Here is a 22,422-nt window from a genome sequence, read left to right as displayed (position 1 = left end):
ACTAACGCACCCAGCCCCACAATAAGATAACTGCAAGACACAATGGGCAACAGGAAGAGAGGCCTGGGAATACGGCAAAGGGGAGGGGGGTGAGGTCATGGGTGCTGAGAGGGTTCTAGGAGGGGAAGAGTTCACTGGGTCTTGGGCCACAAGTACACTTTTCATTCTCTAATCAGCTCTGTCTACTAGATCAGAAAACTAGACAGCAGTAGTATTGGGGTGGTGGGCAGGAGCAGGTGTCCTGGTTTTTATTACTAATCAGGGGCCATCTTAGACAAGTCACTCTTGCTAGGCCTCAGTTCCTTCATCAATAACAGAACTGGACTGCCCACTACTCCACTTACTGGGTGTCTGAAGCACATTCACAGCTTGCTTGTGCACCTGACAGCCTTGGAATATATCTTCGATGTCAAATTTATTCAAAATTTTGAAGGGCCACCCTTTCAACAAGAAGATGTTTTACATCATTGTTCAGAATGCAAATTTTACATGTATTTTAATTATAGTAGCTAATACTTATACCATTTAATCAGTGATTACTGTGTATGCGTTTTGTGCGAAACTCTTCATGACAGACCTTCAATAACATGGGAGTACAGAAACATTAATCCATCTGAAGTCAAGCGTTATTAAGTAATGATAAAACAACCCCCCTCCAAATAAATTTGGGTCCATTATAAGTAGTTTTGGGATACCTCCAATGGTGGAACTTCTTCAGCGAAATCTGAAAGACACAGGCCAAAACAATATCAAAAGTTCAGCTCTGACACGCTTAAATCAATTTTAGCTAAATGGGAGGATGGATGACTTCACACCCGGTCTCACTGTGGGATGAAGAAGGCTGCGGTTGCTCTGCAGGGGCTGGGGGATTCTCTAGGTGAGCTTTTCCGGCCTCTTTGGAGCTTCCACACAGCCTCAGAGCTGGAGGCCTCCGCCTCCGCAGCCGCCTCCCTGCCCAGCCGGTGTTGCCCGGCACTTCCTCGTTCCCGCGCATCCGGGACGCAGCTCCCTACGTCCAACTCCCGCGCTCCTCTGGAGGGAGGGGTCCAGAGGGGCGATGTCGCAACCACCTCCCTCCCTCTTTCCCCGCCTTGGCACTCAGTCACCTCCCAGATGAGCGCGCTCGCAGACCGCGGCCGGCGGTCGGGTGCCCGGCATGTCCCCTGAGTGCGCACCGACGACAGTCACTGGTCCTCAACGCAGCCTAGAGCAAGCCAACCGTACCCGCTTCCCTTTCTTCTCTGATGTCAAGGGAGAGCACCGGCTGGTGCTGAGCATCGTGGAGACGATCGTGTTAGCGCTCATCTTTGCCGTGTCTCTGCTGGGTAACGTGTGCGCTCTAGCGCTGGTGGCGCGCCGACGGCGCCGCGGGGCGACGGCCAGCCTGGTTCTGAACCTCTTCTGCGCGGACCTACTCTTCACCAGCTCCATCCCTCTAGTGCTAGTCGTGCGCTGGACAGAGGCTTGGGTGCTGGGCCCGGTCGCTTGCCACCTGCTGTTCTACATGATGAGCCTCAGCGGCAGCGTCACCATTCTCACGCTGGCCGCGGTCAGCCTGGAGCGCATGGTGTGTATCGTGCGCCTGCAGCGCGGAGAGCGCGGCCCGGGGCGGCGGGCGCAGGCTGCGATGCTGGCGTTCATCTGGGGCTACTCCGCGCTTGCAGCGCTGCCGCTCTTCATCTTCTTCAGCGTGGTCCCGCAGCGGCTGCCCGGTGCCGACCAGGTGAGCGTCGGTGAGCCCATTTAGATCCGTGCGTTGGCGGGCTGGGGGAGGGGCGGGCATCCGACCCAAGGGGTGAATGAGGGTGGTGATGTTTAACAACCCGGCTTTTGTGGCACTGTTGCCGTACCCTGTCCCCAGCTCTGTGCAGTTTCATTTCTTAAATCTCACTACAACCCTGCGACGTATGTAGGAAAAGCGCCCCCAAACTGTAAGTGGGGGTACCCCAAAATCTTGCAAAATGCGAGTATTGCGCGAATAATGAAATAACGGGGAATTAAAGAGCCCGTTAGAACTTCATGCGTGAGAGATGGCTAATCGCACAGTATTGAATTTTGCTTTCTGGCCGGGTGTTACCCTACATTTATCACTCTCCCTTTACAGATGAGGAAGCTGATAAACAGAGGAGTAATAACTTTTTCAGAGTATCTCGTCTTTAGTTGGAAAAGAAGTTTCTGTGCGAGTAAGGGTTAGGATCCTGTGTTGAAAACCTGCAGGCAGATGGTGCAGATGGCTGGGGAGAAAGGGCATTGGAAACCCGGGGCGTTTGAACCAATGCTTTCCCTAAGGACTTCTGGCTTTCTCTCCGGAATTCTTAGTTTTTCCAGCAGCAAGACGGAAGGATTACAGACCGCGGGATCTTACCCTGGGAACATTGGACTGTAGCTTCAGGGTATTCTGGGCACCCGAACTGTTGCGCAGATTTCAGAGACTGGGCGGAAGAGCTTTGTTCTGGACAGCGGGCCCATAGTTGTCATTTGGGTCGTGGAGAGGTTCATGATCTAAAAATGCTTCTCTGACAGTGAAAAACTTGTTTCGATGACTGAGTCCCATTTTCTGGAATTCTGGGCACAAGTCTGTTCTCATTGCCGCTCTGCCTTAGGGTTCTGGCCATGGGCCCTAGGTCACAGTGGGAGACAGTGGCCACAGGACTGGATGTATTCCCGGTGTTTCATTCTTCTCTCCTGGCGCCTCGAGGAGGCAGACGAGGATCTGTCTGGCTTAGATCTGTGAGTAATACCACAAAGCATGAGTTGTCGCTGTGTCTCAGCCTACAGGAGGATCTGACCCAGGTTGAGTTCTTGACCCTGTCCCTTTCCCTACCCAGGCCACTGGTTTTCTGGCCCCAGGGAACAAACTTCATCCTAGACCCTAGGAAGAAGAGGGGGGCACCTTGAGCAGTCCAGGCACAAACAGACTGCAGTCCTGAAGAGAGAGGAGAGGAGGGAGGGAGATGTCACCTGGGGGACAGTCTCAGACTCTGGAGATGAGATGAACACACATCCACTAGGGACGTTCTTAGTGTGTGGCCCCTCACAGCCTGGACACAGAGGTGGGCTTCTCTGAGGATTTCCCTACCAATCACATAGGCCTTTTTTGGGGGGGATAGAGGCTGCATCCTGGGCAAGCAGGTGTGTGTGTGTGTGTCCTAAAAAATCTATTCCTAGTAGTTTATTTTTACGTGTGGGGAATACATTTTGGGGTGTTTAGTTATGGTTTTGAATGACTCACTAGCAGGAAGGAATCAGGCTTATGGCACTTGATCAATGAGCATGTTAGTCTGTGGCCATGTCCCCTTAAGTGCCCCAGGAGCCAGGATTAGCTAAACTAGTGGGTGCTACTGGCTCTAGGAGACCAAGTGCTCTAGCTCAGGGGTAGGCTTGTCCTTCGCTCAGATACACCTGAATGTCAAGATACACCACGCAGGTGCTTGTAGAGTAAGTGGAAACCAGGCCCTAACTCCACACTAGTGGGATCACCTAGGGGCTGGGTTCTGCCATCAGTTTGTATGTGTGGGGTGGGGGGTGTTTTTTTCTTCCACTGAGTTATGGTATTGCTGTGTTTTTCATAGAACTTGAGAATTTCTCCCCAGTGTTTTCTTAACGGGGATAAGGGGAATGAGGAATGAGGTTCAAGGAATTAAAACATATTTTAAGAGTATCTTAAATTTCCAGCTGTGTATTTTGTACCTTCCCTTTGACAGTTGTTTCAGGTCTAGTCCTGCTTTACTGGCAAACAGCACTGTGAAAAGAGGCTCTTGTCCCCTCCCAGCCAAAACCCCAGGCTAAAACTCTGTGCTAATATGGACTGAGCAAGGCCCTTGCATGGATGGAGTCCCCTTCCCGTGTCTGGGTCATCCTGTATTCTACCCCTGGTAGGGCATGAGTATGCACGAGCCCTCCTCAGCATTTCTAGAAGGTTCAACCTCTTATCTCAGGTGCTTCTGTAGAGATGTGTGCTCCCTAGGTGGGACCCTTCTCTTGTTTTAATGAAGAAACACCTTTTTGGCTTTAAGGGCCTTTGGACAGGGATTTGGGCAAAGCCACTCAGAGAGAATGAGCTAAAATTATGCTTTAAAAGGGGTGAGTTACTTACATGCCAGATCTCTATTTAAATTAGTAGAGGTGCCATGGGAAGCTTGTAATGAAAAAAATAGGACAGTTCTTTCTGGCTTTCCATTTTCCTTGTCTTCTCCCTATCTGTCTGTTACCCTGTCCCCTCCCATCCCGCCCCCCAATCTCATTGAGTTTTCTCTCTTTGAATTACACTATTCTGCAGTCTCCTCTTATCCAAGGTTCCACAGTTTTAGTTACCTGTGGTTTCAGTAACCTGTGGACAACTGAGGTTCACAAACATCAAATGTGAAAGTCCAGAAATTAAAAAAAAAAAATTCTAAGTTTTAATCATCTTTTATTAGGTTATATTGTCATAATTGATATATTTTGGTTGTGGTTTGTGGTTAATGTCTTAATGTGCCCAATTAATAAATTAAACCTTATCATAGGGACTTATGTATAGAAAAAAACATACCAGATAGAGGGTTTAGTACTATCTGTAACTTTGAGCATCTCTCTGGGGTCTTGGAATGTACCCCGAGAGTAAGGAGGAGCTACTGCTTCTGTATTTTCTGTATTCTTGTCAAGGAAGCAAACAGATAAATTCCCCAGTTCCTTGAGGGTTGTTGAGTGAGTATGTAGGAAACACCCCACTTTATAGGCTGAGCAATTGAAAGAAAAAGTTGAAAAGAATGAGAGATAGGGAAAAAAAGGAGTGTGGTCACTTAAAAAAAAGCGGGGGGACAGAGATGTATCTGGTCTAGACTGAGCCAAATCTTCCATTAAAAATTAGCAAAAGCCTCGTTTCTCAGTTCTCATATTAACAGATCCTGCCTGTCCTTTCCCAGTAGGACACTACATGGAGATTACAAGGGGGCGGGTATTTTTCCTCCTCAAATCATGTGCTGAGAGACTTAAGTAACCCCAAGCACATCCCGGCTTCCTCCTCTCAAGGAGTGTCTGGAAACAGTGTCCCTTAGAGCTTTCTGTTCACCTAAGACCCCCTAAAACAGGAACATGATGACCTTTGTGCCTTTGGGTTGTGGGTTTCCAGCAGTCCAGAGTGACCAGACTCTAAAACTCCATTGAAGTTTGAATCCCCTCTCTGGACCGCTTAGGAGTTGTAGCAGAGGGGGAGCTGTCACATCTCTCTGGGTCTCACTTTCCTTATTTTAAATAGACATGAGGACACTATCGACCCCGTTGGATTGCCATGGGGACTTACGTTCAATAAATGGGCCAACACCTGGCACACGTACAGCTAAGTGCTCAAGAATTGCTAGCTATTATAAGTTTCCTTATCTTCGGGTATAAACATTTTAAACATTCTTCAAACAGTGTAATTCTTCTGATTGCTGTAAAATAATAAGCAGCCATTTTAAGAGGGTGGACACGTCTTAGCAACATTAACATCTCAGCCAGGCCAGCTCAGCCTGTTCCAATGGGATGCCTGCGAGTGTGTGCCGTGGCCCTGGCTGGGCAGTGACCCCCGCTGGCGGGTGGAGAAGATATCCACTTTGACCAGAATGTGCTGTCCATTCATCTCACAAACATTTACTGAGCACCCTCTCCTTTTACCCCCTCCACTAATGACATAAATGCCCCTCATTTATTCAGCATTTATTGAGCACTCGGGGTCTCAGACCCTAACTTAATTCTTTAGCCCATGGTAACCCCACAGATGGTATGCTTATGTTTATGTTTATTTTCTGAAAGAGGATATTCGCAGTCACAGCAGGCAAAGAATGGTTCCAGAATGTAGTCCCTCTCTGTCTAGTTCCTCTGGGTGTCTTCTCCCACGAGTTGACACTTACTTAGGGCACTTGGTGCTTCTGCTGCCCGCTTCTCTGACTTAATACCAGGCCAGTGTTGTTGTGGGTCTCTATGGAGTGTGGGTTCCCTGAAGAGACAAGTACAGTGCGCTTGCCTTTCTTACTAAATGCTAGAGAATATTTTTAAAATAGAAAGAAAGTCAGTCCAGTTCTTACCTTAGCGTTTTCTTTCTGTTGGGAAGTTGCTCGAAGAGCAGATATCTAATGAGGATTCCTTATTCCTTAAAATGACCTTGAAATCTTCCGTTGTATTGGAAGAGGTACGGTAGGGAGGTGAATGGCCACAGGGTTCCCTGGTTCTGCAGGAAGAATCAGGAGAAAAGCTTCGTGGAAAACAGCTGGAATTGGGTGCCATTTTCAAATAAGTCACCAGTGTTAGGAGGGGTCAGCACTTGAGCAGTGCCTGTAGGCAGATGTCCCCATCCTCAGGGAAGGCTAAGAAAATCCCTTCATCAGGTAACTTTGTTTTCTAGGTGCTGGGATGTTGCCTTGAATAAGACAGCTGGGTCCCTGTCCTCGGTAGCACATTCCAGTGGGGATTTTGAGATCAAGCACTGGAGAGACCCTTCGGGGCACCAGGAATCCGTGAAGGCTACTGGAAGACATTGTGTCTCCGCCAGGTGTGGAGATGAGAGGAAGTAAGCAAGACAAGGACCTGGGGGACAGGAGGGGCATTACAGGCAGAGGAAATGGCCCCAAGGAGACAAGAGGGCACCAAGAGGGCAGGGGTGGCAAGAACTGGTGCCAGAAGGTTGGCAAAGCTAATGAAGAGCCAGGGACACCCCTCAGGGAGTTTGGGCTTGCTTGGTGAAAGATGGCTGGTCCGTGAGGATAGGCCAGTGAGAAGGAGGTAGTGGGTCGGGAGAGCTCTCAAGGTGGACCTCGGAGGTTCCTTTCAGTGGGGAGGGACCAGGCCAGTCCTCAGCTTTCTGGTAGCCTGGAGAATGGCTGCTGTGTGCCCTGATTTGAAAAGTGCAGGAGGTGGAACCATTTTTTGGGGTGTGATAGTCAAAGTTTAACAAGCCTGGAAAGCCTCCTGCAGAGATGTCCTCAAGGTAGCATTGAGTTTAGAGTTGGGGACAGCAATTTTTAGAGTCTAGAATTGGGAACAGAAAGGAGCTAACCAGAACATCTTCTGTAAAAAGAAGCTGTGGAAATGGATGAGCCGGCCAGGAAGAGGTGGAGACTGGGATGGGGCAGAACATAGAGGGAGACTCGTCCCTTCTAGTCCCAGCTCCCCAGCAAAGCCACACTGCCCTCAGGTTAGCTGAAACAGCCCTGGTGGACACGGCTCTCCTGGGCAGCCTGCCCCGGCCTCCGAGGTGCTCTGGGCGCTGTGGCTCCCTGTCCTGTGGTGGAGCTTCTCGGTGCAGCCCTCCTCCCTGACTGCGTCTGTGGCTTCCTGGAGGGCAGGGCCAGGGCCTCGCTCAGCCTCGCTGTGGCCTCTCAGTGGCTTAGGCACGGTGCCCGCAGTCAATAAGTGGTGGAGCAAATCAATTAACCTGTTGCTGATGCCGCCAGTTCCGCTTCCGTATCTCAGAAACCAGGCTGGCGTAGCACTTTTGTTTTTCACGTTTCCTTCTTAAAATCAGGATACATTTCAAATGTGCAGAAGAGAAAAAAAAAAAGAAAAGAAAAACAAAAACAGAGATATGGTAACACATGTCCCTGCCTTCCAGATGTGACCTGCTGTCCAACTCCTCTACCAATCCCACCCTGCAGGAGAAACCCATTGTCAGCTGGATTTTCCCACAGAAGTAAAGTCATTCAGTGCAGCCCTCTGAGTGTGGGCGTGGTGCCTTGTTTATTTGTTTTCTAATGAGCATAGCCACAGCATTAATCAACCATGCCATAGGATGCCTCCCAAAGAGCACACAAATCCATCTCCGAGGCCACCCAACGGGTCCCACTGCCTCTTAGCTCATGATGGGGGTGAGGGGGTGCTGTACAGAGTTCTTATCTTACTTCCTTATCTCACTTCCTGCCTGGAGTGAGAACCACAAATCAAACAGGTGAAAGGGCATCTTCATGATTGGAATTTGGGAAGCTTTCTGGGAGGGGCACATTGCCTCTTGAAAAGTAGCTGGTCAGGTCTGCTCGGCCCTCACAATGCCATGGGTTTCGTGTTCTGTCATCATTTTTCCTGAAAGCAAACTTTCATTCCTTTCTTTCTCTCTTATAAAAGACACATTGTGGGAAATTTCAGAAGATTTAGATAACGCAGAAGAATAAAAATAACTTATGAGTCCCACCAAGAAGCAAACGCTGTTAGCTTTCTGGCACGGACCCTCCCAGTCTTTTCTCTCTGCCTGTGTGTGCGTGAGCAGAGTCTATATATTTATTCACACGTACACATCAATGCTGGGATCCCGCAGGTGAGACCTAAATAACAACTGGAGAGAGGTTCTCCAAAGATGGTGGCTTAGGGAATGGAAATTGCAATGCGAATAGGAGGACTGCGGAAAACTAAATGCATGTTCAGTGAGGTTGAAGCCAGGGGGAGTTTTTAAAGGCAAAATGAGGTGGATTACCTAGTTATTTTGAAACAGTGATCCTCAGCTTCAATGATCCATAGAGGGAGAGTGTTGGACACACAGTTGCTGAACCAGTGTCCTCCAAAGGATTTTTGTGTAAGGGTATGGTTTTGGTAAAATCTTTGTGATAGTTTTTGTTATCAGGCATGCATGTACGAGATACCCTTCTTCGTCATTTGCCAGTTTAATTCATTCATTCATTAATTTTTGTTAGGGTTGGCTCAAGCAACTCCACTTTGATTATGACAACTTTCACACAGGCACGTGAATTAGGGACCAGTTTTTCTGCCCCAATGTAAAGAGTTCAAAGGGTTTATCCAAAGAGCAGTGGCAACCTCACTGCTAGTATTCAGCAGGTCCTTGAGACACGCAAGTTTCTTTCTGATCACCAAAACACAGGAAGATTTAGTGAACTGTCTTCCATCAGGTGTGGATGGTGAGGGTAGAGGAGCACATTTTTAGAATGCCTAGTCCATTTGCAAGCCATTTAACAAAGCAGGAAAAGGAAGCAACACTCTTACCTCCCTTCTCAAGGTACGACAAATGTGGTTAAAACATTCCTCCCTGCTTGTCCTGCTTTAGAACAAGTTTTCTTGTAATTACATAGCTTTTGGGGTGAAATATTGTTATTAAAAGCAACCCCACCTTTAGTGTTTCAGACTGTTGTTTTAGAAGGATGTTTCTAAACCTTAGTTTAAGGTTGTTGTAAGCATCAGATGAGATAATGTATGTAAAGCGATTCCCAGTGCACAGGGCATGTTCAATGAATATTAGATGTTGCTATTTTCTGTTAATTCTGAATAGGAAAATGAGTTGACTCTATTTTGAGATTGACAGCTGAGTTACAATACATGTTGACAAATGTTAAACATTCTTTGCTTTTGCCTGGTATATATAGCATTTGATAAATATTGGTCTAATGAATAGTTGAATAAATGGTGCTTTGGTTGATTATATTACTCCTGGACATTGGTTCAGATGCTTTGTCCACCAAAACTAACATGTGGTCTTTTTACATAGCACATACTCTCAAAAATCTGGTCTATATGTCTAGAAGGGTTTAGGGCAACTTGCATTCCAAATAGTTTAGTTCTGACAGTGGAGTGGGCCCGGGAAGTGTGTGCGTGGAAGAGTACATGCACAAATACATTGGTCTCTTTTCACTGACATATTTCTTCGTGGGAGGAAACTGTTGCAGCAGCTCTTGATGACTGCTGAGTGAGGTTCCCACCTGTTGCAGTTTTGTAGCTAGGGTTGAACATTTGAATTCAACACATCACAGTGATAGAAGCAAAGTCACAAATGGTCACACTCCAGTGGCTTTCCCTCTGAAACTGAGAACTGTGGCTGATCATGGCTTTGAGGCTATAGTGTATTCCTCTGCCAAGGTGGCACACTGGTTTAGAGGCCATGAGTCTGGGCTCAAGTCATCTTGGAGTAAGGGATGGCCCACCCTCCCCTCCCCCTGACTCCTTTTTCCTTTGTGGTATTGGGTTTCACTTGCTAGGCAAATGCTGTACCACAGAGCTACATCCCAGCACTTTTTATTTTTTATTTGGAGGCAGGGTCTCACTAAGTTGCCCAGTTTGACCTTGAACTTGAGATCCTCCTGCCTCAGCCTCCTGGGTCTCTGGAATTACAGGCCTGTGCCACCATCCTCAGCAGCCGGGTTCTTTGATGCAGCTTGACACACTGTTTTATTTTTGTGTTTGTGTGTGTTTCTTTTTTTGAGATGGGGGTCTCACTAAGTTGTCCAGGCTGACCCCAAATTCTTGGGCTCAAGCTATCCTCCTGATTCCAACTCCCAAACAGCTTGGACTTGCAGACGTGCGCCACCACACAGCTTCGACACACTCAAGATGCTCCAGAGGACGACTTGGGTGCCTTAGCGTAGACCCTGTTGCCTTCGGCTTACAAACCTCATCCTGTTTCCATGTGTTTGTGTGGAGCACATCCTTTCCTGTCCACCGAACCTGTCAGGGGGCAATTTTCTCTTTTTAAAATGGTAGGCTTGGAAGAGAAGGCCTGAGAGCCCTTTGCCTCTCAGCCATGGTGGGAGGAAAGGGAACTGCCTCTAGTTCTTACCAGCCTGGAACCTGTGGCTCAGCTGCCTGTGCTGAGGAACTGGAGTAATCATTACGGCCACCTGAGGGTCGGAGGCGAGTGCTGTGTGTGTGTGTGTGTGTGTGTGTGTGTATTGGGGGTTGTGGTGGGCAGGGGAGGAATTCTGAGATATAAGGTCCTACCATGGTGTGGTGACAAGTAACCCCCAACTGGGACTGAGCTAAAGGCCAAAGAAGAAGCCAGCATTGCAGTGATCTGTGTGCTTTTCCCTTTTGTAACTAGGAAATTCTGATCTGCACGCTGTTTTGGCCCAACCTGGCTGGAGAGATCTCCTGGGATGTGTGTTTTGTTACTTTGAACTTCCTGGTGCCGGGACTGGTCATTGTGATCAGTTACTCCAAAATCTTACAGGTACGTTTGTTTCAGATGCTGCCACAGAACTTCACTCAGGCTGTGGCATTTCTGGTAGATTCTCAGAATCTAGATTTCCAGATCGGAAGATACTGTAGAGGTGGCAGATTCTCAGAATCTAGATTTCCAGATCGGAAGATACTGTAGAGATGAAAGCCATCCAGTCCTGAGTCCTGTTTCACTCACCAGATCTGCTGCCTCAGCAATGTGAGGAATGAGTCTCTCATTTGTTTTTTTTGTTTTTTTTTTTTCTCATCACTAAAGTAATTCAAGTTCATCATAAAAAATCAAATTGAAATGGAAAACAGGCACAGAAGTATTCAACACAGACACTGAAAATCTATCCTACTGCCATTCTTAATGACCCAAGTGTGTTGTTGGAGGTTAGTTTTTCTTATAAATTTGCACATGCATCGAACACACTGTGTGTGTTTGATGAACCATATGAAATTGCTAGTTAAAATACCCAATAGATAGCTGTTGCTCTTCAGATATGAGGTCACACCGTCCGCTCCGTAACTTCCTTTTTCCACTTCACACCCCATCACACCATCTTTCCATATCAGTTCCTGTATCTTATCTCATTTATTCCTGGGTTGCATGGCCACCCAGCATGTCGATGTGTATTTTATGGACTTTTGGGCTGTGTCCATTGTTTTCCCACCACAAACACAGCAGTGATAGAGAATGTACACTTTTCAAGACTTTTTATTGAAGCATAATATGCCAACAGAAAAGCACACCCAGCTTACGTGTTCCCCTTACAAACTGAATACACTCATAAAAGCAGCTTCCGGATCCCGAAAGAGAATATTGCCAGCAGCCCCTCCTCTTACTTCCGGTCACCAGCCCCCGGGAGTGTCCAGCTCAAATGGTGTCTACCCCTGTCCATGGGCAGGGGTGTAAGAGAGATGGGCCACCTCAGCCCCCGCCTCTCGCCGCAGCCCTCTGCACGGCAGGTGCCGCCCCAGCCGACATGTTCATGTATTCGTGCTCCAGAGCCTTCCAGTCCTCTCTATCGCGCAGCTGTGAATCCTAGTTTTATAGCGTATTATGTAGGAGTCATCTGTTAAATAAACATATTCAAGTGGAAAGACCCTGCTTCTTGTCTGGCCACTTTTATAGCCTTTCTTTGTGGCTAAGGATCCCTAACCTTCTTATATGCCCAGAACCCAAAGCCAAGCCAACCTCCATCCAGGTCTGCTAGTCCCTGGTCCACTGGAAGTTGACTCCCAAGTTACTCCCTAGAATCTTCTCCACCATATGAACACATCTGGGGCTTGTTCAAGTGCATAGCAGATTCAGGCTTTCAAAGGGGACCTAGCATACGTTTAATGTTACAAAATTGTTAGCTATGAGCGTTAAATGGAAAGAAGTGAGGGAAGAGTGAAGTTTTAAAAATTTACTTGACAAATAGTTATGTAGTGTTTATCGTGTTATCAAGAAATACCTCATTTAATCCTAATAAGCATTACAGATGAGAAAACCCAGGCACAGAGAGGTTATCTAATTTTCCCAAGGTCACATCGCTCATAAGCGGGAATCTCAGGATTTAGACCCAAGTACCCTGACCCTAGATTCCCAACAGTTTTAATTCCCTCAGACATTTGTTACGAGTCCACTCAGTGCAAAGTGCTGGTGGGGAGCAGAGGTAGGCCAAGAGTGTACAAGTTACGGTCTCTAGAAGGAACTTTGAAACAAAAGAGGAAGAGGAGAGACAGGCACAGATGCTGGTATTTAAAGGAAGAAACCTTGGAGCACAAGAAAACTGTTGAATGCAGCCCCAACGTAAAGGACGAATGAGGGGTATTGAAGAGGAGAGCAAAGAGCCATGAAGGCAGCCTCAGAGACTCAAAGGGATATTTCGATAACCTGACTTGAGTCTTTAATCTGCCGCTTACTTGCTGTGTGGCCTTAGGCAAGTTACTTATACTCTCTGAGCCCCAATCCCTCATCAGCAAAAATGGCAATTGTAGTCCAACAGTGAGGGGTTGTTGAGATACCATGGGTAGAACATCTAGTGTCTGCCCACCGCAGCAGGTGACGAATGAATTGTGCCTATTGTCATTGTTAGGCGAGGCTGTTCTTCCAGCCTTTGTCTCGAGTGTGCTGTGAAGTGGTATCACTGAGACTTAGCAGAGCAGATTGGGAGGGAGTGGCTGCACCCGGCTCTTCTCCTGGGTCCACTTCCAAGCCCTCAGAGTTTGGGAGGGCCCTGGTGAGCTCACACTTTCCAGCGTCCTGCCGAGGAAGGAGTGACCCCCACCCCCATTTTATTCTCAAGACCAGAGCCCACTGGAACAACTGGAGGGGACCTGGTGAATTGGGCGAGGTCTCCTCCTCTCCACCTGCCTCCAAGCAACAGTTCGACACTCTCCAAGTACTTTGCATCTAGACCCCCCCCCACCCCACCCCACCCCCGTCAGCTCTCTGTTGTCACAGACCCTAGGATGGGATCTTCGTGACTGGCAGTGGTGCAGTGGTGCACTCAGTAGTGGGTCAAAGATAATTGAGACCCTGTCACACATGCAGCAAAATCCAAAGCCCTCGCTAAAAGCCCTGTGTGATCTGGCCCCTGTCGGTCCCCCTGAGTTCATCTTCTCCCTCTGTCATGTCCAGGCTGGCCTGAGGACTGTCCCTCACACATGCCAACACACTCATGTCTGGGGGTCTTTGCACCTGCCATCTCCTCTCTGGGGTCCCTCTTCCCTCCATTGCTGATGCCCCACTTCCCACTTCACATAGGCCCTTGCCCAAAAGGATCTTTTTCAGAAACACTCCATCTCAGTCTCTGATCCATTACCCCGATGTACCCCTTTTCAGAACACTTACAACCCCTGTCACATTCTGGTTGTGTGAATTCATTTGTGCATCATCTGCCTTGCCCACTGGAGGACCGAGACATTCTGTGCAATGTTGTGTCCCTGTGCCTAGAGCAGAGCCTGGCTTGTCCATGACAGGTGCCCAGTGAACACTCATTGAGTGAGTGAGGCTCAGGCCTAGGTCACACTGAAAGGCCTCCAGGGCCTGCTCTTTGGGGGCAGTAGGAAAACCACAAGGAGTCATACCGGGGTTCTACACCAAACTCGATTACTCTGTGACCTTGGGCAATTCACTCAATTAACTCAGGACTCAGTTTCCACTGAAGCCAAATATGTCTCAGTGGATTGGTTAGCACAGTAAAATGGAAGAGCAGATGAGATGTTTTCAAAATACCAGTGTTAGCCGGGTGTGGTGGCACATGCCTGTAATCCCAGTGGCTCAGGAGGTTGAGGCAGGAGGGTGGCGAGTTCAAAGCCAGCCTCAGTAACTCAGTGAGGTCCTAAGCAACTCAGTGAGAGCCTGTCTCTAAATAAAATACAAAAAGGGCTGGGGATGTGGCTCACTAGTTAAGTGACCCTGGGTTCAATCCCCAGTACAAATAAATAAATCAATAAGTATTAATGTAAATGTAAGACTACTGAAAAATTACTTCCTACCTCACTAGCAAAACTGCCCATTGCCTGTTTCCCAGAGGACTGTGACATCTGTCCTCACCTGGTGCCTGTTGAGTTTGCCGGGCTGGTAACTTGGAAACAGGTAAGCTGCCACCAGGTAGATGGCATGTCTGGGCAGGGCTTCAGAGTTTGCCTGAAGTGCAAACTTCACAATGCAATACACGATATCCAGCAGAGATGCTGAATTTGCTTTTCTGCCCAAGTTTTTTCTGCCAAGAGCATCTGCAAAATTCATTTGAACATCAGTGTCAGCCATATTCACAGGACACAGAGCTACAACTCCTCTAGACCTGCACCCGTCTGCCTGCCTCTAACCCAGGTCCCATCTCTGGGCTTAGGAGTGCCCCTCCCAAGCCACCCTGATCTCTGGCTGTCCTAAAGCAGAGCCTCTCATTGTGCTCCCTGGAGCCCCATGGCATGGAAGATCTTAGAGAGAGTCATAGTCAATGAGTGTGGGAAACACTAGGATAATCAAAGTTCGGAGGGATTCTTTGCTGCAAGACTTCAGGTCCTGTGTTATGCTAATGTACTTTGGGGCTCTTCAACACAGGAATAGACCAGGCAGCCTTGCTAAATCTGACCACGGAACCCCTTTACCCCACAGACCTTCTCTTTGGATTAGTGCTCTCTGGAACCGTCTTTGGGAAACCCTGCTATGAACTTTCATTACTGGTTCTGATCTGGGCAAGGATTCAGGTGGGGCTCTCCTTGGCTCTTCCCCCGTCAATCATCCTTGGAGAGCTGCTTCATGTAGTGGGGCAGTGGCCATATTTGCTGCCAGCCTTCCCTACTTCCTCTTTCTTTGTGACTCAAGCATGCCATACATTTTTAGTGGCTTTTTCCAATTGACAGTTTTCCCAAGGGAACAGCCTCCCAGCAACTCCTAAGTGCCTTCCATCAGGTTGTCAACACCAGCTGTCTGGGGCTTGGTTTACATCATCACCCAGCAACCATTGCCATGCTACCCTTTGGAACTGTGTTTCTTTATTGTCCCTCCAACCCCACCTCCACAGCCACACAGTAGGGGCTCAGTAAACAGTTGTTGAAAGAGCCAGTGACTCTTGCAGTTGGAAAACCCTCAGTCTATCTCAGAGTTCCCCTGAGAAACAATGCGTTTCAGGTGAACATGAAGGTTTCGGGCAGTGAACACGGAGCCCTGTCTCCACACCTGGCCTTCGTTCCCCAGCTTTGGGGGCTGTGGAAAGGGGAGGTGGACTACTGGAAAGACGAAGTCTCTCCTCTGAGGATTCTGCTGATGGACCAAGCAGCCTCCAAAGGAGAGTTAATTCTCGGGAGTTAATTGAGCGTTTAGTTTAATATAGAAGCACATCAAGCGTTCTACCCAATGCCAGAGACATTTGAAATGCTAGGTAAATGTTGACTTAGCCTAGACACCTAGCGTGGGAAGAACAGCAGGGAAGAAGCCACAATTGATCAAGAAGCCCCTTCTCACTCTGCAAGCGGAGGGACTGTGAAGGAACAGCATCCGTCAGTGCTAAGAAAAGACCCAAGCTAATGCACTTGGCCAGGAGTTAGCCATCACTCACTGTTAGGCACCTGCCAGAGCCCTCGGCCACAGAGGGAACAGGGGGCTGGTTCAAGGCCCCAGACCCCCGGGAGCCCACAGTCTGGGCTAGGAAAGATGCTCATGGGTCTAGCACAGGGTTCTGGCAGGCGCTGGGAGTACCAAACACGCTGCAGGGTGCCAGGCCCGAGGGGAGCCAGCAGGGTTCCCAGGGGTCTTCGGCATTAGAGCTTGGAATTGAAGTCTGGACAGGAGTTCCGTGCATGGAGAGAGGAGGCAGTGGGGAGAAACTAGTTTAAGGTCCAGATCTCAGGCTGGAGCCAGACAACCAAGTTTGAAGCCCAGCTTGGTGACTTCTTAACTGGGGGTTCACCAACCTCTTTGAGCTTCAGCTTCCTCGTCTGCAAAATGGAGATTTCCAGTTACCCACGTCAGAGAATGCTGGGAGAGGTTAGAGAGGTAAACCAAGTGATAGGTAAGGACCTGGCATGTAGTATGTGCTCAGTAAAAGTGAGCTCCCACCAGCCTGTTGATTAAAAAAATAGGTAAGAGACACTATATCAGCAGCTCTGGACACATGCTATTCTTAGGATAAGGTGGGCAGCAGGAGGGATAAAGGTGCTGTTGGAATCAACCCTTGTGCACTCACCAGGGACACCCCTACTTGGAGGCTATGTGTTTCCCTGCAGCCTGCCCACCTGCCACCCTACCCAGCTATCCCTCTTCCAGATCACCCGTCTTTCACTTGAACACAAGTTCTAACTTTGATTCGACACAGCAGTTTCCAGACTTGGATGTGCCGATAAGACCCACAACCCTGGAGTGAGTCAGTGGGTTACCTCTGCTGAGTGACCCCACCTGTAGAGCAGAGGCGTGGAGAGGAGGGCTGGGTATACAACCCCTCCTGAGCCTTTTATGATGTAGCTAATCGTTAACTCCACTGAGCTGGATTTTCACAGATGGGAGCTGTCACCATTTATTATCTGTGGAGTAACCTTCAACAAGTAACTTAAATTTCCTGAGACTGAATTTGCTCATTTGTGAAGCAGGACTAACAATGGCATCAATGCACAGAGAGCTGTGAAGATTAGAAGTGACAGTGAGTGGAACATGGGGGGAGCCCTCGGGAAAGCTGGTTCCTGTTATTCCAGTTGTTGGAAGTTTCTGGAGGGAAGAAGTCTGCTGTTCTTGTCTCCCATCACCAACAGGCGACCTGAACTGCCACACAGGGCGAGCAAGCAACCACCCATGTAGAATCATGAAACAATTAAACAGCTATCCTTTAATTAGAGAATTAGAAGTACTCTAAGGAGAACAGTTCAACCATGCTGATGGTGAAATTAAACTTGCCCGATTGAGACGGCTGCTAATTACCTTCTAAATGCTTCCTCTCTTGAGATTCAGGAATTGTAGGGAAATGGGCCCACGGGTCTAGCACAGAGCTCACAGTGTGACCAGTTTCCAGATGATGGCCAGAAGCCTCTTCCTGTAGGAAAAGCAGGGCAAAGCCCAGCCCAAGCAAGTGGAAGTTGGCAAGGACCACTGTCATGGTCAGGACGCTCCTCGTTTGTTCTCTTCTGTGGGGCAGAGGTCACAGGCTGGCATGTCAGGCTCAAATAATCAGCATGTCACAGCCCTACCATCACCAGCCCTATCCTATTCTATCTTTTGGCATCAGGTTTAACAGATTAAAGCCCTGCTGCACCCTCACCCCACTGCCCCACATCAAAGCACTGTATCGGAACCACACCACAGCTTCGCAGCATCTTGGAACCGTGTTGCTGGGGCTGGCACTCAGTACTGCCTCATTTATTTTAATGTAGATTCTTTTTTAAGCAGGTCTGGGTCTGGCTGAGATTCTGCATCTCCAACAAGCTCTTGCGAACGGCAGCCACCAATGCTTCTGGTCCAAAGACCCTGCTTTGAGTAGCCAGGGTCTCCCCTCTTCAACGTACAGGTTCTCACCTCTTCAACAACAAACCTGAGTAGGTGACGGGGGACAGCCAGACCTTCTCCCCTCTGGCTGTGTCCAGAGGAGGCTTGGAATTATGCACAAGGGCAGGACACTGTATCTCCCCTGAGCATCCAGAGCCTGAATACTGGACACTTTCCAGCCACCCCAGTGATCACTCACCCAGCACCCACCATCCTGTGCCAGGGAGTGGGGCTTAAATGGCAACCCCTGTTCTCTCACAGGCTGGACCTTTTGATCTCTGAAGTGAGCACTTCCAAGACTCCTGTTTTGAAAGCAGCTTGGTTAAACCATCTCTTAGGAGGCTGTTTCCTAACCTGTACGTTGAAGAGGGGAGACCCTGGCTACTCAAAGCAGGGTCTTTGGACCAGAAGCATTGGTGGCTGCCGTTCTGCAAGAGCTTGTTGGAGATGCAGAATCTCAACCAGAACCAGACCTGCTTAAAAAGAGTCTACATTAAAATAAATGAGGCAGTACTGAGTGCCAGCCCCAGCAACACGGTTCCAAGATGCTGCGAAGCTGTGGTGTGGTTCCGATACAGTGCTTTGATGTGGGGCAGTGGGGTGAGGTTGCAGCAGGGCTTTGATCTGTTCAGTCTACATCAGTAGATGGACCATTCTTGGATCCAGGGATCCCACTGCCAAATCTCTGATGCTGAAGGAAGATCCTTTAGCTGAACAGAGTGGACAGGAGAGCCAGGGCTCAATGCCTGCAGGAGCCCATGCGACCAGGGTTACCTGCATCACCCATGGTCCCTATGCTATCACGCTGGCCTTTCTCATTAGTTTAAAATGTTAGAGGCCCCAGGAATCCGATTGGAAGGGGTTTATTCCATGGATACTCTCATACAGATGTGCAAAGATGTGCCTGAGGAGGTTTATTCTCTGGACCCCCACCTCTGCAGTGGGGCATACATTATCAAATTGTTGTGATTTTTCAGCAAATGTGAACAGCAGTACTCTGGCAGGCTTCTCTTTCTTGCTGAGGACAGACACCTTTAATGACACATCTGATTCCAGAACTTTCCAATCACTTTTTGACTGTGCCTGTTTATTTTATTTATTTTTTTTAAATCAAAAGCTTTCTATTTGTTCTTTTTGTTATACATGACAGTAGAATGTATTGTGGTGTATCATACATCCATGGAGTATAGCTTATTCTAATTAGGATCCCATGCTTGTGGCGGTACATGCTGTGGAGTTTCACTGGTGTTGTATTCATAAATGAACATAGGAAAGCTATGTCTGATTCATTCCACTATCTTTTCCATTCCCATCTCCGTGCCTGCTTATTTTAAAACATCAATCTCATAGTCATTCCAAAGCTCTGGTGCCTACCAAGCAGGACGGGTTTGTGCTAGGGCTGGAGTGGAATGGAGAAGCAGGTTGTCCTGTCAGTACCCCTGACTGCCCTCAAAGTCAAGGAACTCACAGGATAGCCCATGTGAGAAGTTTGTCCCCTTCTGTTGGTCATTGACTCTGGTTTTCATGTGACTGTGGGGGTACCTACAGGTCCTGCTGATGAAGGGCTCATTCCCAAGCAGCATCCACCCCAGAGGTGCTGATGGCTCTTCCCAGACTTGGTTTCATTTTGGAGCTAACCCTGGCAGCAGCTGCCCTAACAAATGAACACCCTCCAGTCTCATGTACCTTCCAAAGCCCCCAACTCAGGCCTGTAGGCAAGACCAGGATCCACCTTTTTATTTTGAGACAGGGTCTCACTTAGTTGCTTTAGGGTCTTGTTAATTTGCTGAAGCTGGCTTTGAACTTGCAATCCTCCTGCCTCAGCCTCCTGAGCTGCTGGGATTACACACATGTGCCACCACACCCAGCCCAAACCAGAATCCACTCTCTCCTGCCCCTGCAAAAGGAAAGGAACCTCATTTGGGGGTCTGACACTCCCTTCTGCCTGACTGACCACACCATTATGTCATCTCCTGTGGCTTTTCTCCAGTCAGCAACCTGCAGTGGTGCTACCATTTCAACCATCAACTCCCCAAACAAACAAACAAGGCTAAATAAATTTTTAAAAAAAATCCATCAGTCAGAGCCTGGATAAATTGTAGCACAGCCCCACTGAGGGGTACACACAACCATGAATAGGATAATAAGAATGAGGTGTCTTCTTTCTGTGTGACAGGGAATGAGCAATAGGGTGTCATGCTGACTGAAAAAGAAGCTAGGTTCAGAGTGGGTGGGTGGTCCTATCTGGGTCCCACGCACAAGTGTGGACCCGCATATTCCGTCGCTGGGAAGGCATGTAGGGCTGGTGCCCTTCCAGAAGGTCACTCAGGAGACCACCCCTCTAGTTAGCCCTCCCAAAAGATATGCAGGCTATAAAAGGCTAGAGAAGAGACTTGATAGTTTTTATTTGCTCCCCTTTAATGTTTGTGGTTTGAGTTGTGCCTTGAACACGTATTGCTTGTGCACAATTATTTGCCTTTTAAAAAACCACAGTCACAGGGAAGATGTGCTTCTGAGCATGTTGCTCCTCTAGCCCACCAGAGTCAGGCTTTTCACTTCCCCTCATCCACTCTTTTTACTACGTGGGAGATTACCCCCCCTTATTCCTTGGGCAGTGAGCCAGGTGGCATTTCTCCAGGGTGTCCTCAGTGTGGGCAGCAGGCCAGCAGTAGAGGAGACAGCTCCTTCCACACAGAAGTCCAAAGACAGATACCCCCAGTGCAGCAGGACGGCAGATTCCAGCTGCTGGGCTCCTAACTCAAAACATCTCTGACTCCTGTAGTAACCATGGCTCTGATTCTGTTTGGGTTTCCTGCAGATCACAAAGGCGTCGAGGAAGAGGCTCACCATGAGCCTGGCGTACTCCGAGAGCCACCAGATCCGCGTGTCGCAGCAGGACTTCCGGCTCTTCCGTACCCTCTTCCTGCTCATGGTGTCCTTCTTCATCATGTGGAGCCCCATCATCATCACCATCCTCCTCATCTTGATCCAGAACTTCCAGCAAGACCTGGTCATCTGGCCGTCCCTCTTCTTCTGGGTGGTGGCCTTCACGTTTGCCAATTCGGCCCTCAACCCCATTCTCTACAACATGTCACTCTTTAGGAATGAATGGAGGAGAATATTTTGCTGCTTCTCCCTCCCTGAAAAGGGAGCCATTTTCACAGACACATCTGTCAGAAGAAATGATTTGTCTGTTATTTCCAGCTAATTAGTTTTTCTCTAAAGATGAAGTCTCTCACTGTGGTGAGCCACCGTGTGCTTTGAAAATGAACTCATTTCTAGGATCATCTACCAGTGCACCCTGCTTTAAGAAAACAATCCATGCAAACGTGCATCTGCAGCACCGGCAAATTAAGGGATGATCGTTCGGTATAAAAACGCTTTTCTTTTATAAGAGGACTTATGATGGGTTCCTTTTAAATATGAACTTTTTCAGTGTGTTTGTAATATGATTGAAGTTAATAAATTTTTATTTATAACTGTTCAGCAGTGACATCTCCTGCATGTAAAGTCACAGCTCATGGTTTCTAAAGTGAGTCTTGGAACTGATTTAGGACTCAGATTCTCCTTTATCGGGTCAGGGCCACTCTGGGTAGCCACCTTGGGCTCCTAGGGCCTCGGGGTCTTTCATTAGTATCAACACTGAATTTGATATTTGGTATTTAATATTGAGAACTTTCCAAGGAATAATTAAAGGTGATTATTATTTTTTATTTATTAAAAATGCTACGGAACCCTGTAGGAGAAGCAGTGTCATGGAATCAGAGAGAAGGAGGGATGGCTCCAGAAGGAGACTGAGAGCAGGAGTGGATCCCCTCATTGATCCATCCATCAGCGCCTCTTAAGCACTGTTATGGCCGACAGTGTTCTTGTGCTGGGAATACAGTGGTGACCCAGAAGGCCCTGGTCTCTGCTCTCAGGAAGCTTGTCTTCTCACAGGGAGCAGAAATGCTACATGGAAGTGAATAAATATCATACCCTAGTGTGAACAGCACCTGGGGAAGACAGGACAGGGTGCTGTGGGAGTGAAGGCCACCTAGATGTGGTGGGAGGGGTGTAGGTGAGTGACATTTGAGTTGAAAGGTGAATGGCAAGAAAGAGTCAGCCATGAGGCTCCAGGGGAAGGGGCTCTTTAGGCAGAAGAGACAGGTGCTGGTACAAAGAGTCTGACTTGTGGGACAGGAAGAAGAGAGGAGTGAGTCAAGCAAAGCAAACTGTTGACTGAGCCTCCTTTGTAGCAGACAGAGTCCTTGATGTTGGAATAGAGAGATGTCCTACTGGAGCTCATCAGTGGAGGCCAGAGGGTTCAGGTCTATGTCAGGGAGGGTCTGAGAGGCCACCTTACAGGGTTAATCCAGTGTTCAGTAGGCACCACTGGAGTTTGCAAATGGAGACTGATAGGACCTGATGATGAGTTTAAACATTGTTCTGTCTGCTGTGCAAGGGACAGACTTTGAAGAGCAGAAATGAAAATGCAGAGCAGATAGGCAGCTGCTGGGGACCTGGAGGTGGGTGTCATTCATGATAGATTATGAGAACTGAGATTGGATATACTTAGGGTGGCACAA

The 22,422-nt window shown here is 48.3% G+C and overlaps 1 protein-coding gene across 1 annotated transcript; it reads left to right on the top strand.

Moving 5' to 3' along the window:
• Positions 1-939: 939 nt before the first annotated feature.
• FFAR4 (free fatty acid receptor 4) lies at positions 940-21,554 on the top strand. The gene is made up of 3 exons (XM_079137327.1): positions 940-1,723; positions 10,769-10,897; positions 20,673-21,554. Exons 1-3 carry the CDS (start codon positions 1,157-1,159, stop codon positions 21,060-21,062), a joined length of 1,086 nt encoding a protein of 361 aa, XP_078993453.1. The 5' UTR covers positions 940-1,156; the 3' UTR covers positions 21,063-21,554.
• Positions 21,555-22,422: the final 868 nt, after the last annotated feature.

This window comes from Sciurus vulgaris (genome assembly GCF_902686455.1).
Source record: "Sciurus vulgaris genome assembly, chromosome: 4".
Lineage (NCBI taxonomy): Eukaryota > Metazoa > Chordata > Mammalia > Rodentia > Sciuridae > Sciurus > Sciurus vulgaris.
This window is presented reverse-complemented; position numbering and strand designations above follow the sequence as displayed.

What these genes read in the sequence shown, in the direction of transcription:
- FFAR4 (XM_079137327.1), top strand. Translation starts at nt 1,157, where the DNA reads ATGTCCCCTGAGTGCGCACCGACGACAGTCACTGGTCCTCAACGCAGC. An exon ending in GGCTGCCCGGTGCCGACCAG is followed by an intron (nt 1,724 to 10,768) that starts GTGAGCGTCGGT and finishes TTTTGTAACTAG; the next exon opens with GAAATTCTGATCTGCACGCT. An exon ending in GTTACTCCAAAATCTTACAG is followed by an intron (nt 10,898 to 20,672) that starts GTACGTTTGTTT and finishes GGTTTCCTGCAG; the next exon opens with ATCACAAAGGCGTCGAGGAA.